General features: G+C 43.0%; 1 protein-coding gene across 7 annotated transcripts in view; it reads right to left on the bottom strand.

Moving 5' to 3' along the window:
* nek1 (NIMA-related kinase 1) overlaps nt 1-20635 on the bottom strand; it is a 167102-nt gene that overhangs the window by 16051 nt on the left and 130416 nt on the right. For 5 of the 7 annotated variants that reach the window (XM_043703514.2, XM_087974056.1, XM_087974070.1 and 2 more), the window contains 3 exons: nt 18318-18562; nt 7280-7318; nt 945-1078 (listed from right to left, as the gene is read on the bottom strand). In XM_043703514.2, the coding sequence (XP_043559449.2) occupies nt 945-1078; nt 7280-7318; nt 18318-18562 (418 nt within the window). The remainder of the gene's footprint in view (nt 1-944; nt 1079-7279; nt 7319-18317; nt 18563-20635) is intronic. The other 2 variants (XM_043703532.2, XM_043703552.2) reach the window with 1 other exon arrangement.

The following is a 20635-nucleotide window of genomic DNA, read 5'->3' as shown; positions in this document are numbered from 1 at the left end:
TTTCACTTCTCAAAGAACACTGAAATAAGATGGGCCACTCAGCCTCTTGAGCTGCTTCAGTTTGATCATAGCTCATCTTAACTATGTTGCTTCATCTTTATTCTATCAGAATAGACTTCCATCAATCTAAGTTTTGAACTTTTCATTTGACTTCTGCTCCCCATCCTCAACAGAATCTTGGAGCTCTGTGTTCCAGCTTTCTGTTACCTTAATGGGAGTTGTGTTTCTGACATCAATGGGAGCAGTGTTCCTGACATCAATCCTCAATGGCTCAGCTTTATATGTTAGGTGCTTGTTCTGGACTTAGCACACCAAAAAAGAAATACTCTCAAATCCAGTAACCATGCTATACTCATTCATATTCTAGACAAGAGGGAATACAGGTAGAGTGCATGAATCCTGTCCTCAAAAAGCAACGGGTATCAATATTGGTGAACAGAAAATTAGGGTGCATTGAACAACTTAAATTTAATCATGAGAAGCAAGCTTGCCTCTCATGATTCAGCAAAGAAATACCAATTAATGGCAAATTTAAAAAAGATGCTGCATTCCAAGTTCAATGGATCTTTAGGACAGCCAAATACAAGTATACTTCTAAGTTTTGGTTTCCCAACTCAGTTATGATTTAAATTCAAATTCAAAAGGAGCGAGAACTCAAGGCCTGTCATGAGGCACCATTTGGCTAAGAGTTTTCTTTCCTCGGGTTATTAAGTTATTCCATTAGTTTGACAGCTAAAAACATCAAGAATTCTACAAGTACAGCAAGTGCAAAAACTTGGTATACTGAGTTTGTCTAGATTTCTATTTAATGACTCAGATTTGAGCATTGAGTCTTCACTTCAAAGCACCAACTCGGATGTCCTGAGAATTTCTCAAATGCTCAGACCTGTCTTGTCTTGTGTTATTTTAATCAAGTTTGCATAAAAAAGAAGAAAGGGAACTACCTTGATTTTGTTATAAGCTTCAATGAAATTTTCAAAGCCCATTTCTTGCTCCAGTGTCATTCGCAGCTCCTCCAGTCTGCTGAAGACGCTGTCAAACTCGGCACTTCCACCTGCAACATCTTCCTCACTGTCATCTGCACAAATTGCAAGAACAGAAAACCCTTTAGAAAAACCACAAAACTCAGCCAGAATCACCAACAGAAAGACTTTGAGATAAGCTTTTTGATCCTGCACTGTTGAAAGCTGCCCAATTACTGCAGATGGCTTAATTTCATGGGGATTACATTACAAAGCTTTGTAAATTTCAGCCTTTATTATTTTGCCAATTTAGCATGGTCCATATGCATACAGCTGTGAACTCTGGCACTGCTGGGGTGCTTGACTGCAAGTCAAAGCCCTTGGCAGTTGTTTTTGTTTGGAAGAGAATGGATTACACAATGGTAAATAAAATACTCTGAGGCTTTTTTATACATTTCCAATTTAATTGTGCTTGATAAATTTCAATGTTACAAAGCAAAGATAACACGTAGCTCAATGGTGTGTAATGTTCATTACACAGATAGTTCCCAACGGGCCATATTAGCACACCTAATCTGGACAGAAGTCCAGTCAGGGCCAAGAAAGCTGCTTCTGTAACTAAGGTTAATCTTCTTCAGCTCTGATCAACATTTTCGTCAGATAATTCGGTTCCTATCTTTGGGGTGGCGGGGGGGTTGAACAGTATAGTAACTGCACAAGAAATTACGTTTATTACCGAGAAGAGTATAAGTTGAAACCCACACCAGAATCAAACAACTATTCATATAAAATTGATTACTGCTGAATTATCAGACTGTTTATCTGTTATTCAGTTTTGGGTCAGAAGTTGCTTCAATTAAACAAACTGAAAAATTCAGGGCTACTGAGGGACCTGGATGTCCTTGGTTATGGACCAGAACAGATCCTTCCAAAGCCGAGGTCCGACCTTTTATATATTTTTTCATAAAAGGCAAGCATAAGGTGCTGAGTTCCAGAGTTGATTCGATTGATCCACCACTAAGCTTTAATTAAACACAATTTATTCTTACAACACAGTTAAAATACTACCAAAAGAATTGGCATTACTTTATTCAACTCAGTTACCTAACAAGATTATACATATTTAACCACTAATCATCAACTGTTGATCAATCAACATCCATAAACACCCTTGGCAAAAACAATTCAGCAACTCGTACAATCTGCCCTTTTGATTTTTTAAAGGAGTAAGCCTCTCTAAGACTTCACTTCTGCAGCAAAGAACTCAAGCTTTCAGCTCCTGGAGCCAGCAAAAAAAAAAGAAAACCACAAAATCAACTGAAAAGAAAAACTAAAGTCATTTTGGGTCTATGTGAGCATGACCTCACCTACTCACGATTAGATTTTTACTTAAAACAAAAATGCAGGGAGATCTCAAAAGCTGTTTACCAACTGCCCGTCTGAAGACGACATTTCAGCATCATTGTGACAACATCCCTCTGCAAGAGAAACAGGACAGAACACACCTCTTAAAGGCATTGTATCATCATACCTTGAAGGTGAAGACTACGGATGCTGGAGATTAGAGTCGAGAGAGTGTGGTGCTGAAAAAGTACAGCAGGTCAGGCAGCATCCAAGGACCAAGAAAATAGATATTTCGGGCAAAAGCCCTTCATCAGAAATGAGGGTGAGAGCCTTGGGGAAGGAGAGATAAATGGGATGTGGGCTGGGGCTGGAGGAAGGTAGCTGAGAGTGCAATAGGTGGATGGAGGTGGGGGTAAAGGTGATAGGTGGGAAGGAAGATGGACAGGTAGGACAGATCATGAGGGCGGTGCTGAGCTAGAAGGTTGGAACTCGCATAAGGTTGGGGGGGGGGGGAAAATGAAGAAACTGGTGAAATCCACATTGATGCCATGGGGTTGGAGGGTGCCAAGGTGGAAGATGAGGTGTTCTTCCTCCAGGCGTCAGGTGGTAAGGAAGTGGTGATGGAGGAGGCCCAGGACCTATATGTCTTCGGCGGAGTAGGAGGGGGAGTTGAAATGTTCGGCCACGGGGTGGTGGGGTTGGTTGGTGCGGGTGTCCTGGAGATGTTCTCTGAAGCACTCTGTGGGTAGGCGTCTTGTCTCCCCAATGTGGAGCAGACCGCATTGGAAGCAACAGATACAGGAAATGGCACGTGTGGAAGTGCAGGTGAAACTCTGAATGGATGTGGAAGGCTCCTCTTGGGGCCTTTGATGGAGGCGAGGGGGAAGGTGTGGGCGTAGGTTTTGCAATTTCCCCTCCTCCTGGGGGGGGCGGGGGGGGAAGAGTGGGTTTGTTAGGGGTCATGGATCTGACGAGGTAGTCGTGGAGGGAATGGTCTTTATGAAAAGTGGATGGGGTGGGGTGGGAAAATATATGCCTGGTGGTGGGATCCATTTGTAGGTGGGGCCATCCAACAACCCACCCTTCCCACCCAGTACCTTCCTCTACCACCGCAGGAATTGCAAAACTGCTCCCATACCTCCACCCTTGCCTCCGTCCAAGGCCCCAAAAAGGAGCCTTCCACACCCAAAGCTTCACCTGCAGTTCCACACGTCACTTACTCTAGCTGTTGCTTCCTATGCAATCTGCTCGACATTGGGGAGACTGGATGCCTTCTCGCAGAGCGCTTTAGAGAATATCTCTGGGACACCCGCACCAACCAACCCCATCCCCCCATGGCCGAACTTTTCAAGAAGGTTACCTCCAATTACAACAGGATCTGGACCAGATGGGCCAATGGGCATAGAAGTGGCAGATGGGAGTTTAATTCAGATAAATGAGAGGTGCTGCATTTTTGGAAAGCAAATCTTAGCAGGACTTATACACTTAATGGTAAGGTCCTAGGGAGTGTTGCTGAACAAAGAGACCTTGGAGTGCAGGTTCATAGCTCCTTGAAAGTGGAGTCGCAGGTAGATAGGATAGTGAAGGCAGCGTTTGGTATGCTTTCCTTTATTGGTCAGAGTATTGAGTACAGGAGTTGGGTGGTCATGTTGCAGCTGTGCAGGACATTGGTTAGGCCACTGTTGAAAAAGTTCACAAATGATTTATAAGGATGTTGCCAGGATTGGAGGATTTGAGCTACAGGGAGAGGCTGAACAGGCTGGGGCTGACACTCCCTGGAGTGTCGGAGGCTGAGGGGTGACCTTACAGAGGTTTACAAAATTATGAGGGGCATGGATAGGATATATAGGCAAAGTCTTTTCCCTGGGGTCGGGGAGTCCAGAACTACAGGGCATAGGTTTAGGGTCAGAGGGGAAAGATATAAAGGAGAACTAAGGGGCAATTTTTTCACGCAGAGGGTGGTACGTGTATGGAATGAGCTGCCAGAGGATGTGGTGGAGGCTGGTACAATTGCAATATTTAAGAGGCATTTGGAGGGATATAAGAATAGGAAGGGTTTGGAGGGAAATGGGCCGGGTGCTGGCAGGTGGGACTAGATTGGGTTGGGATATCTGGTCGGCATGGACAGGTTGGACCGAAGGGTCTGTTTCCATGCTGTACATCTCTATGACTCTACAATTCCCTCCTCCTGCTCAGCAGAGGACATACAGGTCCTGGGCTTCCTCCATCGCCACTCCCTTACCACTGGACACCTGGAGGAAGAACACCTCACCTTCCACCTCGGACTCTCCAACCCCATAGCATCAATGTGAACTTCACCTGTTTCCTCATTTCCCTCCCCCCCCCACCTTATCCCAGTTCCAACCTTCCAGCTCAGCACCACCCTCATGACCTATCCATCTTCCTTCCCACCTATCTGCTCCACCCTCCCCTCTGACCTATCACCATTACCCACCTCCATCCACCTACTGCACCCTCAGCTATCTTTCCCCCAGCCTCAGTCCCTTCCCATTCATCTCTCCACCCCCGAAGCTCCCAGTGTCATTCCTGATTAAGGGTTTTTGCCCGAAATGTCAATTTTCCTGCTCCTCGGATGCTGCCTGACCTGCTGTGCTTTTGCAGCACCACACTCTCGACTCAGACTTGAGTCACAAAAAAAAAAGCATACAGGGAAAGCAAATAATTAGGAAGGAAACCAGAATGCTGGGAATCTTTACCTAGCACTGTTGTGACCATATCTAGAGATTAACTGGAGGTTTGATCAGCTTACTGAAGGAGCAACATACTTGCATTAGGAGCAGTTCAGAGACTTTTCACAAGACTCATTCCTCGGATGAAAAGGAATGTTTGAGTACATTGCACCTATATTCACTGGAATTTAGAAGAATGAGAGGTGATCTTATTGAAACATGCAAGATTCGCAAATTGGATAGCAACTAACAGGATCAAGAACTAGAAGGCACAGTTTCAATTACGAGGTCTCCCAATTAAGAGGGTGATAGGTAGGAAATATTTTTGCGGGTCATTAGTGCAAGTCTCCATCTCAGAGATCAATGGAGATAGGGTTTTTGAATATATTCAAGGTGGAGTTCGATATGTATGTAATTTACAAAGGAGTGGAGGGCGATAGGAGACAAGCAGGAAAGGAGAGGTCAAGCCACATCAGATTAGTCAAGCATTGAATGAAAATGGCCTCCTCCTGTTCTTGTTATTTATGTTCCTGAAAGTGAGGTTGTTGTTTTCAGTCTCCACTCAAAACTTCAACCTTTAGATAACCACTCCGTCCCTCCTCCCAGCAACAGTTTATCATTAAGTCAGTTTGTTTACAACCTTGGTGTCACACTTGAGCTATCATACTTGTGCTACTGCTGAGACTGCCTATTTCCAAGTCTGTGACATAACTGGACTTTGCCTTTGTCGCAGCTTATTTGGAGTTTTCATTCATTTCTTTGCCATCCTATAGATCAAACTATTCCAAAACACACTTGGCCGATCTCCTACATTCTATCCTCCCAAAAAAAATCAAGGTAAGACAAAACTGATATTTGTGCCTCAATTCCTAATTGTCCAAGACCTAAACTCCTGGATTCTCTCATCTCACTCCCAGAGAGAGTCTTCCTACCTCTCTTTCTTGGTTCCTTTAAGACAGTCCTCAAAACTCTAATTACTCTATGATCAAACTTTTTCGCCATTTGACTGAATAACTCAACATGACCAGTGCCCTACTTTGTTTTCTAAATGTGAAGCGCTTGGGGCATTTTATTCATATAGCATCCTTAACATAGTAAGTTGTTGTTAATTCTGTACTTAGAACAAATTTCAGAAATCTACAAGTTGCAACATTAACATTGCTTGCAGCATTTTAAACACCTGGATTATACTCAAGATTCCCTCCTAGTCATTTCGTCAATTAAATCACACCATATATTACAGTATTTAATAAACAGACTCAAACGAAAATTATGTATTTACAGCTAGGATACCTAAAGTTGGAACACAGCTTCACCCAAGAGCAGCTTTTAAGGTAATTGCAGAAGAGTAAGAAATGAGAGAGACAGAATTTGTTTGTGTAACAAATAAGAAAGATCTGCAATGCACTGCCTATAAAATTTGAGGGAAGGAGATTTAATAACTTTAAAAATGGAATTGCAGAGATAATGGCAAAGAGGAGATAATGAAATGAATCAGATAGCTCTGCCAAAGAGCTGGCCCAGGAGTGTTGGGCCAAATGGCTTCCTTCTGTGCTGTAAGATTCAAAATTCAGACACATGAATAAGGTTGATGCTCTCAAAGATGGTTCCAGTATAGGGCCAACTATGTTAACAACACTTCAGCTGAGGTGGGTGTAGAATGTGTATACATGCATGTGTCCATGGAAGCATGTCCATGGGGAAGGGGAGGGAGCTGAGCGGTCATCACTGGTTATTTGTTTCAATCATAGCATCCCTGCCTTGTGGAGTCAAGCCATTCAGCCCAAATCCACACTGACCCTCCAAAGAGCACTTCATACAAACCCACCCCATCCCTGTAACCTTATTTCTCATGGCTAACTCATTTAACCCAGACATTCCTGGACACTATGGACAATTCAGCACGACCAATTCACCTAACCTGGAGTCTGTGACATAACTGGAGTGTGGAGGAAACCGGAGCACCCGGAGAAAACACACGCAGACACGGGGAGAATGTGCAAACTCCACACAGACAGATAGTCACCCGTGCGTGGAATTGAACCCAGGTCCCTGGCGCTGTGAGGCAGCAGTGCTAACCACTGATCCACCGTGCCACTCCAAATATCTACAGCAACAAAAATAGTGTTTTCAGTTTTTGAAATTCATCTTTCATTGATTAGTTTAATCCACTTAAAAAATGATCCTTTTGAAAGCTAGAACTTCTCATTCCCTTGATCAATTTGGACACCATCAATCTTAGATAGACTGGTCAATGTATCCTTAGTTCAGGAGTTTACTCACTTTTGGAGTATTGCCAGAATAATCCTTCTGTGGTGACACCTGGAAAGTTACAAAGAATCCTGGTCATTATATTTCAACATTGAGAAAAATCGGAGAAGGAACAAAGGAAGTGACACTCTGAATTTCGGCTCAGAGCTACAGAAAAAGGTTACAGAGACTGGGAATGGTGGCAATTCAAAAAAGTAAGGCTCAGGAGCAATCTGATTGGGAAATTCAATATTCTAATGTATAGGTTTAACTCGAATAATGTTTGATGTTGTCTCCAGGAAAGGGACAGTCCACTTAAAGCCAAGGGAAGCACAGTTAAGATAGAGTTAGGTACTGGATGCATACTTGGGTGGAACACTTATTTAAAGAAAAATACGTTTTCTGAAACTCATGGCTTCTTTTCTAACATTTAGACCAGTTGGATTGCAATCGTATCTTTAGACTATAAATTGTTTCATGTCTAGCAGGCAGTGCATAGATACAGTTTCTGTATTTGTCATTGCAAAATTATTAATCATGTTCACTCACTTCATGTTGGACCCTACAAAAAAAAAATGCCACTGCCATGACATATACTTCACTCATTTCACATGTGTTATAGATTCCAATGCAAAAATAATTAAATCCAGAGCTGGATATTGTGTTTGGCTGGTGTGCTTTGCAAGACATCAAGAGTTGGACTAGAGTAACATGCAGGCCAGAGAATGGAAGGAAGGACATGCTTAAATCTTCGGGCTTTTCTGCGGCTGGATTTATTCAATTTGATTTCACAGTCTGTCACGGTGGGTGTACTATGGGCTAGTCCAGTGCCATAAATGCTGCCTGACCGTGCTCCTAAATTCTCACTTGATATTCTGTAGCTCCAATGTAATCCCCTCTAGAGCCTTATGCAATACTACAGTTATGTTGGCCTTGGCTGTTGTTATATGTGAAACAGAACTATATAACGATTAGTAAAACTGAAGTACTCAGCCAAATTACTTTCAGATGACATTAAGCAGAGGCCCCATCTTCCTGTTCAGATGGCACCATTCTAAGAACAGCAGGGTGTTTTTTCCCATGTTCTAGCCAACAGTCCTCCCAGTACAATTACCATCAAAACAACTAATTAACTTGTTGTTTCTTCACTGTTTGTGGAGTCTCATGACATATAAACCGGTTGGCACAAATGCTAATATAATGACTGTACTCCAAGAATGTCATCTGAAATAAAAACACAAAGTGCTGGAGAAACTCAGCAGGTCTGACACCAACTAAGAGAGAAGCACACAGTTAACATTTCAGGTCTGATATAACTGAGAACATGAGGAGGAAATAGGCACATTCAATTTCTCTCTATCATTAACGTGTTTCAGAGGACTGTTATGAAATACATATATAGCAACTATCTGTTTTCTACCTCACCTGTTTGGAAGCAGTCATTATTATTTCCCTTACACCACCCTCATCCAGACACCACTGCTCAGCCTTCTTCATTGCTGGATTTCTGGAAGATCCAGCATTTCTAATAAGTTTATTTTTAATCGTTACAGAGCTGCAGGACAAAAGTAGCTGCTAATTCGCTATTTGATTAGCTCATTACGATTGTATCTGTATTTGCCTCTTCTGCAGATTAGCTCACCTTGATTGAATAGCTGCTGTCCTCTCTCTGGTCAGTAATATTCTCTCTCTAACTAACTTACCTGCTCTATCTTTTTGAAACATGCTATACCATCCCAGCTTCATCTCTTGTCCATCTTCACTTTGCAGCCATGTCTCTGTAATGTCAATAATGCAAATATTTTGACCAGCTACAAATTCTAAATACTAATTCTAAGAGGTTTATCCTAAATGTATTACTACGAATGTTCTATTTCACTTTTCAGTACTTTTCTAGTTAAGAATAAAAGAACAGAAGTAGATATTTCAGCCCTTTGACTATGTTCCACTATTAAATTCCAAATTAATCCTTTTACGTTGAGTCCCTCCCCACGGTGAACATTGGTCATCTTTACTTAATTTTTGTTTTTGGAAAGTATCATTGCTTTTAACCATTAAACCTATTGGAAAAAAAGTGTCATCATTATATTTTACACCAATAGGCCATCTCTCCATTACTTCTCCTTCAGCTTCCAGTTAATTTTTCACCTGCAGCCAAACTACACTGGTTTAGAATTGTAAATGACAGATTTGGCTTCAAATCAACAAGTGTTTCTTAAAAGAATGAGTGAGGAATAGGTGACAATAATCGTGGATGATATCAGAGTAACGTACAACCTCAGGCTTGAAAATACCCACTGTAATTTTCTTATTTGATAGAACCTCAGATCACCTTCATGAGCCAAGGCAACTAATTCAATTCTTTTTTCTTTATTTCTCTCCCTTCTCAAGGCACGAGCTTGTACTGGGCTGGCAGCCCTTGGTTAACCTATTCAACTGACCACAGTGAGTGTTTGCAAGAAACATGAAAATGTGGGGAGGAGACAACCAAGTCCTGACCTCAACCAGTATTGGCTCTCCAGCGTTCAAAGAAAATGAAGCAGATGAGGGAACTCTGGTTCATATTGTTTTGTTAAACCCCCTCAACACTCTAGCCCAGGGTCACCAAAGTTAAATGTAACAGTTTGAGTTAATTGACTTCAACTATGTCTAAGACTCTATGGATATAGACTTCTGGACAGCAGCCCACCCAAACCCAACTCCCTATCCCATCCCTGTAACCCTGCATTTCTCATGGATAACCCATCTAGCCTTTACACCCTTGGACTGTAGAAGGAAACCAGCAAAAACCCACGCAAACATGAGGAGAATCTGCAAAACTTCACACAGACGATTACCAAGGGTGGAATCGAACCCAGCTTCCTAATGCTGTGAGGTTCAGTGTGAACCACTAAGCAACTATGCTGCCGCAACATAATTAAATGCCAGTAATCGATGACCAAACTCAGCCCTCCCGAAGTCTCCACTCCAGCACAGAATTCTAATTTCTCTGGTTTTTGGATGTGCATCTTCACCCCAAAATGAAGACGGCATGCATTCTCATTAGTCAGACAAAAACGTCACCTTGTGGATTTGCCAATGGCTTCAGACGTCCCCCATGCAGTTGACCAAAATAAACAAACATCTTAAAAGCATTTCTCCTCCACAATCTTACTAAAGTTGCTTTGGAGTCTTCAGTAGTTGCTTGCTGAGTTTCAGTTTTCTTTTCCAATACCTACACCACCACCTCAGCAATTACATTTTTTCACTCACCACATAAGAATGGGAGTAAGCCATTCAGTTACATCATCACCTGCTTGTGTTCAATATCCCTTTATACCCTAAATACACATTATGTCATTCATCTCAGCTATAAAAATATTAACTAAGCCAAAATTTGCAACTTTTTTTTTGAGTGAAAATATGCTTTCTGATTTCATTCATAAACCATCTCGACCGAACGCTAACATTATTATTCCTTGTTCTGTCATTTTTCCCTCCAGCTCTTCATCTTTTCTTTATCCTTTCATTGGATGCAAGTATTGGCCACAGGTCCAACATTTGCTGTCCATGCCCTGAACAATGCGGTCTGGAGACACTTCCTTGATCCAAGACATTCTGCATGGCATAGGCACAGCCATAGGCAATTCAAATTTATGCAAGAATGGACTCTCAGCTTAACCCTTCAAGTACCAGTGCCATCCTCAAAGCTGCACTACAGCCCTTAGCTCTCCATAAGGCTATTTTCTATCTGTCCTGAGTAAAAACTGAAAGGTCTGTGGATGCTGTAAATCAGAGACAGAAATAGCTTGAAAAGTATCTGTGGAAAGAAATTAGAATTAACATTTTGGGTTGAGTCTTCTGAGAAACATTAACTCCAATTTCTCTCCACAGATACTGCCAGATATGTGGAGTTTTTCCAGCAATTTCTATGTTTGTCCCATCCTCCCGGAAGTTGTTACCTAAAGGTGAACATAGTACTCCAACTGTGGTCTGACCAAGGCTCTCGTTTCAAGCTCCTTTCAAATAAAATCCAAGATCCAAGCAATTCAAATTACTCCACATGATCTCAAGAAACTAGTGGAGGTACTGGAAACTGCAAAGGCTTTGAGCCTGCAATAGTACGGAAATCTTGTGCTCCAGAACTTGCTGCTCCCATAGTCATACGGTTCCAGTACAAAATCACCACTGGCATTTACCTGACAATGTGGAAAATTACTCAAAAGGAATAGGAGTAGGCCTTTCAGCCTCTTGGGCCTGTTCAACCATTCAATAAGACGATGGCAGATATATTGCCTAACACCAGTTACCTGCCTTTAGCTCATTTCCCTGAATGCCTTAGAGATATAATTACATGATCCAACATTCACTGCCATTTGCGGAAAGAGTTCCAAACCTCTACTACCCTGTATGTGTAGCAGTGCTTCTTAACATCTCTCTTGAACGTCTGGCCCTGAATTCTCAGACTATGCGTCCTAGTTCTAGAATTCCCAACCAGTGAATTTCTATCCTCTTTATCTCCCTTCTCTTTTCTTGTTAATAGCTTGAAGACTTCTATCAGAGTACCTTTTAACTTTTCTAAACTCTATAGAAAAGGGGCTTAATTTGTATAATCTTTCCTCATAACTTAACCCCTGAAGTCCAGTTATCACTTCTGTAAACTTAAACTGAATTCCCTCCAATCTAACCTTCCGAAATGGTGTGGTGTCTAGATCTGCTCAGATTACTCCAAATGGGGTCGAACCAGGGTTTGTTTTGCTGCAGCATTACTTCTGCATCCAGATACTCCAGTCCTCTACAAATAAAGCCTGGCATTATATTCATTTGAGTATTTTCTACACCTAATTTGTGGGATTTTAAAGATCTATGCTCCTGAATCCCAAAATCTCTTCTGACAGTCACTGTATTTAATTTCATACTGTCTACAAAATACCGTGATCTATCCTCTGCTGATTCAAAATAGAATCTTGCTTCACACTTGCTTACTCTGAAATTCATCTGCCACAGCTTTGCTCATTCACTTAGTCTCTCAATAGCCATTTGTAACTTTATGCTGTAATCTACGACATCGACAATGCCACCTTTGTATCAACAACAAATTTGGATATATGACTTTCTATGCCAACATCCAAGTCATTCATAAATAATGTGAATAATTGAGGTTCTAACACAGATCCTGTGGGAATTACTGATCACATCCTGCCAATTTGAGGATCTACCATTACTCCTATTTTGTCTCTTGCCATTCAACCAATTTCCTAGCTATGTCCAAATATGTCCTGTAGACAAAAAGCAGGATAAATCCAAACCAGCCAATTACTGCTCTATCAATCGACTCTGGATCATCAGTAATGATAACATTTAACAGTACTGTCAAGAAGCATCTACTCACTAAATAAACACCAAAAGAACTGCAGATGCTGTAAATCAGAAACACAAACAGAAATTCCTGGAAAAATTCAGCAGGTCTGGCAGCATCTGTGAAGAGAAGTCAGAGTTAACATTTCAGGTCTGCTGAACCTTCCTCAGAATTGACTGTAGCTAGGAAAATATCGTATGGGAATTGGGGGTAATTCTCTGCTGGTTGAAGTCATAACTGGCACATAGGAAGATGGTTGTGGTTGTTGCAGGTCAGCCAGCTCAGCTCTAGAACATCTGTGCAGGAGTTGCTCTGGGTAGGAACTAGGCCTAACCATCTTCAGCTGCTTCAATGACCTTCCCTCTATCATAAGGTCAGTAGTAGGAATATTCACCAATGATTGCAAATTGTTCATCAGCATTCATGACTCCTCAGATAATGAAGTACTCCATGTTCAAAGACAAGCCCACCAACTCCCAGAGCTACCTGGACAAACCCACCGACTCCCACAGCTACCTGGACAAACCCACAGACTCCCACAGCTACCTGGACAAACCCACAGACTCCCACAGCTACCTGGACAAACCCACAGACTCCCACAGCTACCTGGATTACACCTCTTCCCACCCCACCTCCTGCAAAAATGCCATCCCGTATTCCCAATTCCTCCGCCTCTGCTGTATCTGCTCTCAGGAGGACCAGTTCCACCATAGAACACACCAGATGGCCTACTTCTTTAGAGACCGCAATTTCCCTTCCCACGTGGTTAAAGATGCCCTCCAACGCATCTCGTCCACATCCCTCACCTCTGCCCTCAGACCCCACCCCTCCAACTGTAACAAGGACAGAACCCCCCTGGTGCTCACCTTCCACCCTACCAATCCTCGCATAAACCAAACCATCTGCCAACATTTCCGCCACCTCTAAACGGACCTCACCACCAGGGATATATTTCCCTCCCCACCCCTTTCCGCCTTCCGCAAAGACCATTGCCTCCGTGACTACCTGGTCAGGTCCATGCCCCCCCCTACAACCCACCCTCCTGTTCTGGCACCTTCCCTGCCACCGCAGGAATTACAAAACCTGCGCCCATACCTCCTCCCTCACCTCCATCCAAGGCCCTAAAGGAGCCTTCCACACCCATCAACGTTTTACCTGCACATCCACCACTATCATTTATTGTATCCGTTGCTCTCGATGCAGTCTCTTCTACATTGGGGAAACTGGACGTCTCCTAGCAGAGCGCTTTAGGGAACATCTCTGGGACAACCGCACCAATCAACCACACCGCCCTGTGGCCCAACATTTCAATTCCCCCTCCCACTGAGCCGAGGACATGGAGGTCCTGGGCCTCCTTCACCGCCGCTCCCTCACCACCCGACGCCTGGAGGAAGAACGCCTCATCTTCCGCCTCTGAACACTTCTACCCCAGGGCATCAATGTGGACTTCACCAGTTTCCTCATTTCCCCTTCCCCCACCTCACCCTAGTTCCAAACTTCCAGCTCAGCACTGTCCCCATGACCTGTCCTACCGGCCTATCTTCTTTTCCACCTATCCACTCCACCCTCCTCTCTGACCTATCACCTCCACCCCAACTCACCTATTGTACTCTATGCTACTTTCTCCCCACCCCCACCCCTCCTCTTATTTATCTCTCCATCCTACAGGCACTCTGTCTCTATTCCTGATGAATGGCTTTTGCCATTTTCCGGCTCCTCGGATGCTGCCTGAACTGCTGGGCCTCTCCAGCACCACTCTCCTCCAGAATCTGGTTTCCAGCATCTGCAGTCATTGTTTTTACTCGTGACAATATCCATACTTGGACTGAAACATTTACATGACACAAGTGCCAGGCAATGACCATCTCCACTAAGTGATAAGTTAACCACCCACTCCAACAGTCACTGGCATTACCATTGCTGAATCCCCCACTGTCAACATCCTGCGAGTTACCAATGACCAGAAACTGAACTGGACAGAGTGAATAAACACAATGGCTACAAGAGCAAATCAGAGGCTATCAATCCTGCAGCAAGGAACTCATCTCCTGTCTCCCCGAAGTCCATCCACCATCTACAAGACACAAGGGTTGTGATGGAACATTTCCTACTTGCTTGGATGAGTGAGGCAACAACACACAAGCTTGACACCAGCTAGGACATAGCAGCCAGATTCATTGGCACCACATCTACAAACATTCACCCACTCTACCACTGATGCTCAGTCACAGCAGTGTGCACTGTAGAAATTCACCACAGATCTTTGTGGCAGCATCTTCTAAACCCACAACTAATTCCTGCTGGAAGGACTAGTGCAGCAGACACATGGGAACACCACCATCTGCAAGTTCCTCTCCAAGCCACTTACCATTCTGACTTGGTGCTGAGACTTTATAAAGCTCTGGTTAGGCCCCATTTGGAGTACTGTGTCCAGTTTTGGTCCCCACACCTCAGGAAGGACATACTGGTACTGGAGCATGTCCAGCAGAGATTCACACGGATGATCCCTGGAATGGTAGGTCTAACATATGAGGAACGGCTGAGGATTCTGGGATTGTATTCGTTGGAGTTTAGAAGATTAAGGGGAGATCTAATAGAAACTTACAAGATAATACATGGCTTGGAGAGGGTGGACGCTAGGAAATTGTTTCTGTTAGGCGAGGAGACTAGAACCCGTGGACACAGCCTTAGAATTAGAGGGGGTAAATTCAGAACAGAAATGCGGAGACATTTCTTCAGCCAGAGAGTGGTGGGCCTGTGGAATTCATTGCCGCGGAGTGCAGTGGAGGCTGGGATGCTAAATGTCTTCAAGGCAGAAATTGATAAATTCTTGATGTCACAAGGAATTAAGGGCTACAGGGAGAATGCGGATAAGTGGAGTTGAAATGCCCATCAGCCATGATTGAATGGCGGAGTGGACTCGATGGGCCGAATGGCCTGACTTCCACTCCTATGTCTTATGGTCTTATGGAAATATATTACCTTTCTTTCACTGTTGTTACAATACGGGGTAAACTCTCCTACTTAATTTAAAACCACTAACAGAAAATATTTATCTCATGAAATAATCTGCAAAAATTAGAGTGGCCAACTATGTAAAGTAAAAATTAACAACTTTATTTCTTAAGTATAACAGAGAATAATTAACTAACTACTATTTACAACTCCTTCCTCTAACTTATCTTTTACCTTCCCTTCTATAATACTAGTCCGATAAAACTTCCAATTAAAATTTACAAAACAATACTATCTCAAAACCATGCAGCTGTAGGTTCCTGTCTTCAGATCTTTCGGTGTCTTCTTTCTGCTTGTTAAGAATTTCTGTCACAGGTTACTGATCAAAAAGGGACTTTTAAGGGAATTTCTTTTCCAAGCAGTCTGTTACATGCTAGGACTTGGCAGTTCTCCTCTCAACTGTTCAATTCCCTCCTCCCAGTCTTATATCCCAGAGCATCGGATTGTGTCACTGGCTTATTGTCAATATACTCAATTCAAACTTGATTGGAAATTAGTATTTTTTTTTCAGTGTATAATTTAAACTGATTGGCCAAATTCAAACTTGTTTTGTCTCCAGGCAATTAACTAATCGAGTTGTTCGACCCAGTGTTACATTGTTGCCTTATTGCCTTGCTGCTGCGTCCAGTGGTTCTGCTGCTTTTAACTCTCTTAAAAAGGTACACTCACATCTTCAAAACATTAACTGGGTCAAATTCCTGGAATTCCCTGCCTAACAGCATTGTCAGTCTATTTACTGTACATGGACTGCAGCGATTCAAGAAGGCAGCTCACTATCACTTTGTCAAGGGCAACTATGGACAGGCAATAAATACCCAGACAGCCAGTGTGAATTGAAGTGAATTAAAAATAAACTTATTTCTACAAAGCATCGGGGATTGTTGTATCTTCCCTTATTGCCACCATTTGAACAATTGCATGGTGATGCCAATGTTTCCACTCCTTATCTCTGGAGAACAGTTCCAATAATTATCCGAATTAATCTATGAAAGTAAACCTTACTCTGGTACAAGGTGGATATTTCCATTTCCTCTGGCACCAGTCTGTTTAATTATATGATACCAGACATTCAGAAGATAATTGTTGTAGATTATTCTGCAGTTTCAAAATGTTTAACATTTCTTTTAAAAAAAAACTCAGCACTGTTGACAATTCATGAACAAAAATGCAGTATCACAGGGGATGCTCTAATGTTCTTGGAACCTGGGTTTGAATTCCACAACAGCAGATGGTGGGATTTTAATTCCAGACTTCTGAATTCAAAGTCTAATGATGACCATTGCTGTAAAAAGCCATTGGGTTTATCAACATCCTTTAGGTGAGGAAACTGCCATCTTGACCTTGTCTCACCTACATTTGACTCCAGACCCAAAGCAAAGCAAATAACTTAACTGCTCTCTGAAATGGCTGTACAAGCCATTCACTTTTATAATCTGCTAGAATGCATAAAAAGCAAATGAAATTGGTGGACTACCTGGCATCAACTAAGGCACTGGAATGACAACAGCAAACACCGTCTTGCTGACCTTGTAAAGTACTCCTTAGTTTCATCTGCAGGCTGGTGTCAAAATGGGGACAGCTGTCTCACAGACTAGTCAAGCAACAGCTTGACATAGTCATACCTTACACATGATGCAGACACAATCACCATCCCTGGTCCTGTGTCAATGGTAGAACAGACCCAGCAGAGGTGATGGCATAGTGGTATATATTATATACATCCTTGGCTACACAGGGTGTAACCAGGAATGATGACGGTGTCTGCACCCTGCACTGTGAAGTCCTAAACACTGACTCCGGACCCTATGAATTCCCATAGTTGAAAAACGTGGCACTGGAAAAGCACAGCAGGTCAGACAGCAGAGGAGCAGGAGTGTCGACATTTCAGGCATAAGCCGTTCATCAGGAATGTGGAAGGGGAGCCTACCTTCCCACCAGCCCCAGGTTTATCTGTCAGCCCCCTCCCCTACTACATGAAGAAGTGCTTACGCTTGAAATGTCAACTCTCCTGCTTCTCGGATGCTGCCTGACCTGCTGTGCTTTTCCAGCACTATGCTTTTCGACTCTGACTCTGCAGCATCTGCAGTCCTCACTTTCTCTTATGAATTCTCATGTCAAACATGGGCAAGAATTAACCCTGGTTGAAAGTATTTCTAATAAAAATCTCCAAGTTACAATATTAATCTTCAAACTCAGCATAAATAATGCATTGCTGTATGTAATGAATTTTCCTGTAATAACACGTTCAATATCTATGTGCACATGGTGAGAATTACAGAAAAAGTGATTCGATGCATGCAGCATAACATGTCAGATCCTCAAATCTCATGGAATAATTTTCCATACAACTAACAGTTGTAATAACAAAGAGAAATTGTTACGAAACGTCCCAGAGGTAATGGAAATAGACCAGAATGATAAATTAGGAGAAAGTGAGGACCACCATTCCTGATGAAGGGCTTATGTCCAAAACATCAATTCTCCTGCTCCTCAGATGCTGCCTGTCCTGCTGCGCTTTTCCAGCGAAACACTCTCGATCCAGAATGATAAATTATTTGATATGAACAATCACTTGTCCTAATTAAAATTGATAACCATCATCTTGTCAATCACGAGATCCAGCGAAATAAATCATCAGCAATAGCCTTTTGATATCTAAAACAACACTCTCAATCTCTAGATGACAGTGTAATTTATTAAGAATATAGGAAAAACAACCTGAATGCCACTCTTCATGAATTGCACTTTGGTCACTGCTGCTTGCTGGATTTTCATCATCTTCCCCCTCTGCTCCATTCACTGACGATTCCGCATTATAAACACTTTCTTCAGGAGGACTTGAATTGGAAGCTACCTCCTCCTCCTCCTCCTCACTGAACTCTTCACTGGGCTGCTCCTGCAACAGACGCTCCATCGATTCCTGAAGCTCCTGTAGGTCATCTGCATCGCCTTCTCCAAATATACTGGAACACACAAATCATTAAGTGACTGCTTTCCTTTGTGATCACAGTTAACTTTGATTATCTACTCTTCATCCTCAGCCTCTGACATTGTCCCACTGAAGGTTGAGGAATAGCATGTCCTCTTTTGATTAGACCTGATCATCTCAAAATGGAGTACAATGACTGGGGAATTTCTTAAACAACTGCTGGGCAGTAAGTCTACTGTACACTTTTATATCCCCTCTAAACCCAATGTTTTGTTGTTGCACCTATCCATCATTTGCCTTAATCATTTCCAGTATTATGTGGTCTAGAAATTAATCAATCACTCCTGCCCTTTAGCTTGTAAGGGAACTTTCCTTTTGATCATTCTTATCTGTGTCGGTGTGTGTGTGCGCGTGTCGGGGTGTGTGTGTGTCGGTGTGTGTGTGTGTGTGTGTGTGTGTGTGTCGGTGTGTGTGTGTGTGTGTCGGTGTGTGTGTGTGTGTGTCGGTGCGTGTGTGTGTGTGTCGGTGCGTGTGTGTGTGTGTCGGTGCGTGTGTGCGCGTGTCGGTGCGTGTGTGCGCGTGTCGGTGCGTGTGTGTGCGCGTCGGTGCGTGCGTGCGTCTGTGTCGGTGTGTGGGTGTGTGTGTGTGTCGGTGTGTGTGTCGGTGTGTGTGTGTCGGTGTGTGGGTGTCGGTCAGTGTGTGTGTGGGTGTGTGTGTGTCGGTGTCGGTGTCGGTGTCGGTGTCGGTGTGTGTGTGTGTGTGTGTGTGTGTGTGTGTGTGTGTGTGTGTGTGTGGTGTGTGTGGTGTGTGTGGCGGGGGAGGGGGGTGGGGGTAGTTGGTGTGCGGGGAGAAAGATGCAAATGTGATTCCACTATTTAAAAAGGAGATGGATGGAACAACTCTTTGGAACTGTAGACAAGGTAGCTAAACATCACTGGTAGGAAAGACAAAGGAACCACTCAATGCCGTGATTGAAAAACATCGAGAAACCAATAAGCAGTCAGCAAGGATTGCAAAAGGGTAAAAAAACATGCTTGACCAATCTTTATGAATTATCAGAAAATTAACAGCGAGCAGATAATGGTCATGTAGGAGATGGAACATATTTGGATTTTCAAAAGCCCTTTGATTAGTTAACACACAGTACACTCATGACTAAAGTTACAGCATATGAAGTCAAGGAACAGATTGTAGAATGAATTGCGAGCTAGTTAGAAAACGGAACTTGGAGGTTAAACAGAATGGATTAGATCAGCACAAGGTGGGAACTGGTGAACTCGTGGGCTGATTCTTTTCATTTTCATTCATGGATTGAGAATTGTGATGATGCTGCTCCTTTAACAAGGTTAGTTGTCCTTGCTTTTTTTTTCCCACAAAGTCATAAAGACACAGGGTCTGAAATGTCTGGGGTTTCAAGTTTAAAACAAACACTTGTACATTGAAAAGGGGAGCGGCCAATTCTCCCAGCTCAGCTTTTCTCTGGTTTGGTTTTGGCAGGCAGTCAGTGATGAAGCTGCTGGACCCAAAGAAGCAGGTCCACGTGATCCTCTCTCTCTCGGACATCTCTCCTGTAAGATACTGTTGGATTTTACCTTTTTTGGAAAGGGGTGTTTATGGGGATTGTTGCATCATTAAGTTGGGATAGTCTGTTCACTTTTCTGATAGGTGAAGTTATTCTGAATTCTGTTCTCTTTTGTGTTTTACTGTAAATAAATTCTGATTTGTTTAAACTAAGTGGTTGGGCCAGCTATGTCGCTCCTGGAACATCTGCATTACACCTGCCTAAAACAACTAGCAAAGTTAGGGTCTGGACTACCTTCTTGAAATGTTGAGGGGGTCTGGCTTGGTCCATAACAGAATGTTGTCAGCTGGACCATCATTTATTACCCATCCCCAATTGCTCTCGAGATAGTAGAGGTAAGCTCTCTTCTTGAACTGCTATAAACCATGCATTGCAGGTACATGTACAGTTCTGAGGGGGAGACTGTACCAGGATTTTGACCAGTAAGAATGAAGGAATGGCAATCTAGTTCCAAGTTGGGATAGAAGTGCAGCATGGTGGGGAACATGCAGGTAGTGGCATGCCCATGCAGCTGTTACCCACATC

This window comes from Chiloscyllium plagiosum, unplaced genomic scaffold (genome assembly GCF_037043375.1).
Source record: "Chiloscyllium plagiosum isolate Xiang-an unplaced genomic scaffold, Cpla_swu_hap1 HiC_scaffold_2, whole genome shotgun sequence".
In the NCBI taxonomy this organism is placed as follows: Eukaryota; Metazoa; Chordata; class Chondrichthyes; order Orectolobiformes; family Hemiscylliidae; genus Chiloscyllium; species Chiloscyllium plagiosum.
This window is presented reverse-complemented; position numbering and strand designations above follow the sequence as displayed.